Here is a 6,672-nt window from a genome sequence, read left to right as displayed (position 1 = left end):
CAACATTGGGACATCTTCGTCTGTGTCATACTCGTAGTCAGAGTCTTTATACTTTTCTAACCATCCGTTAAGTGGAATTTCATCGTCTGGTTCATAATCATTTTCTTTTCTTACAAATCCATACATGCTTAACGCAATTTACAATGGTTTTTCGGCTAACATTTTGCCAAGTTCTATGAATGAAATTGACTGCATCTAAGAGATTTATAGAAGATGTTTCATTTTTATCAATCGCCTCTAACGTTTTCATAAGAAGAATTTTTCAGACTCTCCAACAATTTTTCCGCTTCTGATATTATGCCTCTTCTTGAAACGCTCTTCCCAACTTTTAGAACAAGTAAACTCTTTGTTTCTGATTTTACTCCCCATTTCACTAGCATTTTCTTGCAAAACACTGCCACTTATGGGAACGTTTTCTTGTCTTTTTTGAGTAAACCACTTAATAAGTCCCTTGTCAACCTTTTCATGTGCAGATAATTTTAACTTCCTACATTTAACATTTGTTTTGTCATACGCTGATAAAATGTTTTCTCTGTTTTTTCATATTGTTGCAACAGTAGACTTTCCAAGTGCTAATTCCTTACAAATGTCACTCTGCTTTACTCCACTTTTTATTTTGTTAATAATCTCGCACTTTTCATTTAGTGAAAAAGCTTCGCGTCTTTGTGTTCCCATTCTAAAACGATTTATATACATAACGCAGCAAAAAACAAGTGCCTGTCTCTCGCTCTCACTAATATAAACAACTCCGCAGGATTGGTGTTCGGAAACGGATTCGTTATAACCAGTAAAAAAATACGTTGGTCTTTATGGACGACGTTTCAATTAAAGGAAAAAAAATCGTTTTAAGCGAAAGTTCACTATAACCGGGTTCATTATAAGCGGACTTTACTGTAGATCTATTTTCTAGATTTGTATTGTTTTAAAAATGTGTTGCTTCGTTTTTCAGTATTATGTTTAAAAAAATTTAAATAGCAACAAATTAAAGTAGCCTAAAATAAAACAAAAAACTATGGAAAGGAAACATGACGGAACTTATTGCTGCTATAAATTTCAAAACAAATAAATAAAAAAAAAATCGTAAAATCACTGCCTTCGTGTAAAATTCAAATTGAATTTTAAATCTGATGATGGCGCTGTTGTCTCGCCGAAACGTAATATGAAATAAACGATATTAACATTTTTCTTTCAAATTTTGACTGAAACCCAGGAAAGAAAAAATATAGTGCAAATATAGACAAAAATATATTTTTCAAATCAGGCGAAAAATCCTATTATTATGTTTAAATATAAATAGGGTGTTTCATTAAAAAATATATTTTATGTAAAATTTTGACATTTCCGTGTTTTATATGTTTACTTAAAATTCAGATTTAATAAATTTGAGTAAAATTTACAATTTTTGTGTTGCTCACTTTGACATTTTTAAAAAGTAAACGATTTAGGCGAGGTGTCAACTTATGAGAAAACACCCTGTACATAAGTAACGCGTCTGAAAATATTTCGCCAACATCTATTTTATTCCGGAAATTGCGTTCTGCTCAACCTAATGTATGTGGCAAATAAATTTTAAAAAATTGCACAAGCAGTCAAAGCCTCCAACTTGTACCTATGGGAGAACAAAAAATCATTTAAAAAAATTCAGCAAAGCAGACTCCTGGATACTTAAAAAGTTAATTTATTCAGCACAAATAGTAGTAATATAAAAAAAACTAGCGCAAACCACCTGGACGGTTCCACGAACATTCCTTAAACACTTGCCCTGGTTCGTCCAGGCCATTTCAGCTTAATTAAATCTACCACTTAGTAGAGGCGAATTCATTGCAATCGAACATCACATTTAACATTTTTGTTGATCGGCGAAGTGGGCCATCTTTCCATCATCCCCGACCGACAAAACGGACCGTTGATTGCTTGCGATTGACCGCAAACAACGATCGCGTGACTAGCGCACTATACACTTCTGCCGTCTCCAGCGGACCACACCACACTACGCACGGTTTCAGCACAGGAAAACCACACTAAAGCTGTAAAACCAACCGAAAATCAGCAGGAAAACCCCCGATATAAACGATCTGAACGCAAACCAAAACCGCGCCATTTTCAAGGAGTTTATGATTAAAGTACTATTAGTAAGTAGGAATGTAACAGTCGGCGGGCGGGGACTATTCGACCCCGTGCGCAAAAATCATGACCAGGCCTGGCTCGAACATCATGTCGTCACCCATGTGCTGATTATCGCACTGCAGCACTAGAACAGCCTGCTTGCCTGCACAGAAATACCTTTTACATGCCTGCACTGGTTTCCAAAGCCGCAAATCTCACCTGGCACCCGCTTGCACACGTAGTTCTCATACTGTCTTCGGTTGTTCTGGCGCGTTTCCAGCGAGCACAAACCAGGCGGCCATCGGCATTCGTGGCAATTCTCCATTAAATCGTCCAGAATGTGAAAGGGACAGCCCATTTCGGTTAGCGTGCGCTTGATCATTCTCTACATGACAATGACTTTTATTATAAAAAACTACCAAAAACCACTATACACCTAAACATACATACATTTTCTGTGGCCAAAAACCCTTCTCACCTGTAGAGCTTCGTCGGGCGTAGAGATCATGCCGCCCCATCTGGTGACTCGGGCTCGCTGGAGCGAACTGCTCCATCGCAACACCTCTCTATCCTGCTGGTCCCGGTCCATGGCATCCGCTATCGCCCTCATAGAGGGGTTGGAGACTTTGAGGGCCCGCATAAATTCCTGCAGGTTTTAACTTTTCGAAAACGCGCTTATATGACTTGTCCCTCAGCACACACCTTTAACAACTGCATGTCCCGCCGCTGCTCAATGATCAGCAGCCGCAAGTCGTGAAACTCGTGCTGGTACTCGTTCATTTTCTGCTGCTGCTTCTGGATGAGCGTCCGCAGCTCTTTGATGCAGTTGTGGTCCTTCAGCTCGTCCTTGGGAATAACCAGGGCGCAGCCCTGGAGCAACAAAGTCAAAGTCATCGCGGAAAGCAACAAACCCGACTGGGCCAGTACCTGCTCACAAAGGACCGGCCTCTTAGGATTATGATCACAGTCTTCCAGGTGGGCGGCCAGCCCTTCCAGGTTGGTTATCCTGGTGCAACCAAAGCGCACATTGTCGCAATTGATGTTCAGCCTGAAATATTCAAACGGCAATGAAATAGTGTGGGCTTTTACATCGGCAAAAAGTTGTTGTTGGCAAACACTCACGCACAAGGTGAAGGTGTTTCAATGCCATTCTTCAAGTGCAAGCTGACGTAACGCTTGAAGAACCCCAACGAAAGCTAATTATCTTTTAATTATCGCATCTTCCGTGCCAATTAACCATTGCAAAGCGGTGGTGTAATTAAATTGATTACGGCAAGTGAAAGTTTTGCAAAGGCCAATTACTCAACGCAATTGCCACTGTTCTAGCATCCTGTTCCTTTTCATCTTGGGCTAAGAATTTATGCCAGCCTTCCAGAAAACTCACCTCGATAGTAGATTTCTTAAAATTCGCGGCACTTGGGTCAGTTGCGCTGTGGTGAGAGTCTGCCTGTCTACTGGACAAGTCGGCTGCCTGGATATCCACTGGGTGATGCAGGCTTTGCAAAATACATGCTCGCATTCAGGGGCCTACAAAACAAAAAAAAGTTAACATTTTAGGCAAAGTTTTTACTCCACTTTAAACCCCAGAGGTTTAGTATTGTCAACAACCAACTGTATAGAGAAGAAGGTCCTAATGGGGCAACAAACTCACTTGCAATGGGTCCTCCAGCACCCCGGAACAAATGGGGCAGATCAGCTCCTCGTCGACCTCGCCCTGGAACCGGTTGATTTCGAAACCCATCTCCTCTACACCACCGCCTCCATTACAAGGAAATTGTCGCCAGAAAAGCCAATTTGCACCAAAACAGGCACTTCTTGCAGACTCCTGCCACTTCCTTTGGCAGATGTTGGGTTTTTTGTTTTGATTTTTTGTTTGACACTTCACCGTTGCCAGACTTGCCAGCAGGATCGTAACATGCGCGAAAAAAAATGTTCGGGCTCGGCATCATTGCTTTCCATATATAGCCACTACAAATTCTAGAAGATAATTTAAAAAAATTGCGAACACAAAAGACACCCAGAAATTTGCGGGAAAACCTATAAAATACGCTAAACAATCCGAAAAACCCAGTAGAGACCCGAAAAAACTCCGGGACTGTCAACATCCAAAGCCTGACAGTTAACCTGAAAAAGTCAAGCAAAGTGCGTTAGGATAACGAAAAAAACATGAGCAAAGTTGAAAAGTCCTATAAAAAGCCGCACTACGGCAAAGGGGCCCCAAAGAGACGCGGCGTGGAAGAGAAGCTCAAGGGCTTTCTTTGCAGCTGCAACATCAGAGAGAGGGACTGCGTTCGCGAATCCTACAACTTGCTAAACAAGTATGCGGACTTGTTGTGGCCCCCGCAGGCAGCCGCTAGTGACGCCAATGTGGAGGAATCGCTGGAGACCGAGCTGAAGAGCTTGCGATCGGAGAAGCGCTTCCAGGTGGTGGATTCGGGGGCCAAAAACCTGATTTTCATCAAGACTACGCTCGAAGAGCCGGTCACCTTAGCGGAACACATTCTGCAGCAGATCTACGAAAGCAAGAGCCAGGAGACGCGGTTTCTGATCAGGCTGGTGCCCATTGAGACCACCTGCAAGGCCTACATCAAGGACATTGAGCAGGCGTTCCAACCACTTTGCGAGCGCCATTTTTCCTTAGAGTCCAAGACTTTTGCAGTTATGTTCAATCACAGGAACAACAACAGCGTAACTAGGGACGAGGTGATTAAGACTGTAGCCGATATAGTGGCCAAACACGGCGAAAGCCGACAATTGGATCACAAAGTCGACTTAAAGAACGCGGAACTGGCCATAGTGTTGGAGGTGATTCGGGGCTTCGTCTTCATTGGCGTCGTCCCCAATTACTTCAAATACAAAAAATACAACTTACTGACGTTTGCGCCTTCAGAAGAGCCTGCAACTGACCAATGTCCTTCGGCCAATACAGAACCAGTTGAAAACTAGTCATTTGTTCTTTTTTATTAGTTTTATAACGTCATTGCATAGGCCTTCGCGACTTTAGAGGGTACGTTAATGCACTCACAGCTACACACTTCGGGGATATCGAGACCAAAGCCCTTTCGGGCAGCCCCAGGGGGGCTACTGCCCACCAAGTGCCCCACAATGCACTCGAAGACCCAGCGCTCGCTTTGCTCCCCATTCACCACCAACATCGTGTCCCCACAGTACTTTTTTATGCTGCCGTAGTTCTGGCAGTAGAAGTCGTGCTCTGCTTGGATGAGACCCAGAAAGTCCTTGGGGTGCGGTTTCCAGGCTCCCTTGCTGGGCGCAGCGCGGCTTTCGCCCACCTTTGCTGGGTTGAAGTCTGTTACTGAGCCAGTATGTACATTCACCTGTCGATAACGCAATCTTTCTTTGGCAGTATTCAAGTCGCAATCCAGAACAATCACCCGATTAGGGGGCGTTTGTAGGCAATCCAAGAACTGGAAGTCGGTCACTGTAAAGGGATACCCGGTTAACACCCAGCCGCTCTCCATGCAGTCCCTTTCCAGCACCCTCTTGTTGACGATCTGGCAAAGAAGCTCCGAGTGAAAACAAACCTGGAAAACACCATCCCTCCAATTAAAAGGCTTCGTCCTGTCCTCCCCAGTCTCCCATTACTCTCTTATTGCACTGTCTGAGCTGCCGCCCCAGCTGGTTGTCGTTGGTCCAGGCCTGGCACAAGATGTACTCAAAGTCCACGTGAATCAGCCCCATCATCTGAGCGAGAAGCCGCGCCTGAGTCTTCCGGCCACATCCTCTAGGGCCCAGAATGACCACCCGGGGCCGCACGGCTTTCACTGCTGGCTTCCGGCGGCAAATGTCCAAGCAGTCCTTGGCGGCAGCAGCAATGCTCCTATCGGCCAGGCAGACCTCGCGCAGCTTCTGAGCGAAGAGCCCTCTGAGTCCAAACAGGTTCCGTCTGAGCGCCGGCCAATGCTCAGGCACGTCGCAGTAGAGCGGCTCGTCCAGTTTGGGCTGAAAAGGTGCAACCAAATGCACCACATGTGTAGGCAACACGCCCAGCTGCAGCAGCGCTTTCGCTTCCTGCTCAGTATTGATGCAATCGGCCAAAATCCAGCCAGAGTGTTGGCTGCGCCCCAAACAAGCAATCGCTTTAGCCACCATCTCGGGCTGCATGGCCGCCAGCGGGAAAATCCGCTTCAAATCCTGCAGAGTGATGACGAGTTGCTGCGTGCTTTTGGCCATCTCTTGCGCAACAGCCACCCGATTCACCTTCAGCGAACCGATGAGGATCGTCCTGCAGGCGTCCCGATTGGCTGCCGCTTGCTGAAGCATTTGCTTCATGAAGAGTATGTGATCTTCGGGCTTTTGGATCAGCAGTTCGCGCGCCAGTTCATGGAACAGTTCCGGAATGCGGTGCTTCTCCAAGTACGGAATGTGCCATTTGGGAAACGCAAGCGGCCGCTTCGAAGGGTCGGTCATTTTCTGGCAGCTGCCACTGTGACTAATCCAGCTACTTTGGAATCGTCCCCGGTAAATAATTAGAGCAGGTAAAGTGCGCCCAGTGTAGGGATGGTCGGTATTTAACGTAACCGCTAAAATAACAGTGTTCCAAACGTG

The 6,672-nt window shown here is 45.2% G+C and overlaps 3 protein-coding genes across 3 annotated transcripts; 1 reads left to right on the top strand and 2 right to left on the bottom strand.

Moving 5' to 3' along the window:
- Window positions 1-1,662: 1,662 nt before the first annotated feature.
- LOC109537690 (E3 ubiquitin-protein ligase NRDP1) lies at window positions 1,663-4,010 on the bottom strand. The gene is made up of 7 exons (XM_019904537.2): window positions 3,758-4,010; window positions 3,491-3,633; window positions 3,034-3,154; window positions 2,809-2,976; window positions 2,585-2,752; window positions 2,326-2,491; window positions 1,663-2,269 (listed from the first exon to the last, which is right to left on the bottom strand). Exons 1-7 carry the CDS (start codon window positions 3,845-3,847, stop codon window positions 2,166-2,168), a joined length of 960 nt encoding a protein of 319 aa, XP_019760096.1. The 5' UTR covers window positions 3,848-4,010; the 3' UTR covers window positions 1,663-2,165.
- Window positions 4,011-4,026: 16 nt separating this feature from the next.
- LOC109537691 (THUMP domain-containing protein 1 homolog) lies at window positions 4,027-5,055 on the top strand. The gene has a single exon (XM_019904538.1). The coding sequence runs from the start codon at window positions 4,273-4,275 to the stop codon at window positions 5,050-5,052; it is 780 nt and encodes a 259-aa protein (XP_019760097.1). The 5' UTR covers window positions 4,027-4,272; the 3' UTR covers window positions 5,053-5,055.
- On the bottom strand, window positions 5,047-6,666 carry LOC109537689 (adenylate kinase 8). The gene is made up of 3 exons (XM_048669725.1): window positions 6,325-6,666; window positions 5,710-6,258; window positions 5,047-5,648 (listed from the first exon to the last, which is right to left on the bottom strand). The coding sequence occupies exons 1-3, from the start codon at window positions 6,532-6,534 to the stop codon at window positions 5,076-5,078; spliced, it is 1,332 nt and encodes a 443-aa protein (XP_048525682.1). The 5' UTR covers window positions 6,535-6,666; the 3' UTR covers window positions 5,047-5,075.
- Window positions 6,667-6,672: the final 6 nt, after the last annotated feature.

This window comes from Dendroctonus ponderosae, unplaced genomic scaffold (assembly GCF_020466585.1).
Source record: "Dendroctonus ponderosae isolate FM_Combo_2020 unplaced genomic scaffold, Dpon_F_20191213v2 Dpon_F_20191213_9, whole genome shotgun sequence".
Taxonomy (NCBI): domain Eukaryota; kingdom Metazoa; phylum Arthropoda; class Insecta; order Coleoptera; family Curculionidae; genus Dendroctonus; species Dendroctonus ponderosae.
Note: the sequence above shows the minus strand (reverse complement) of the source record. Positions and strands in the feature narration are given on the sequence as shown.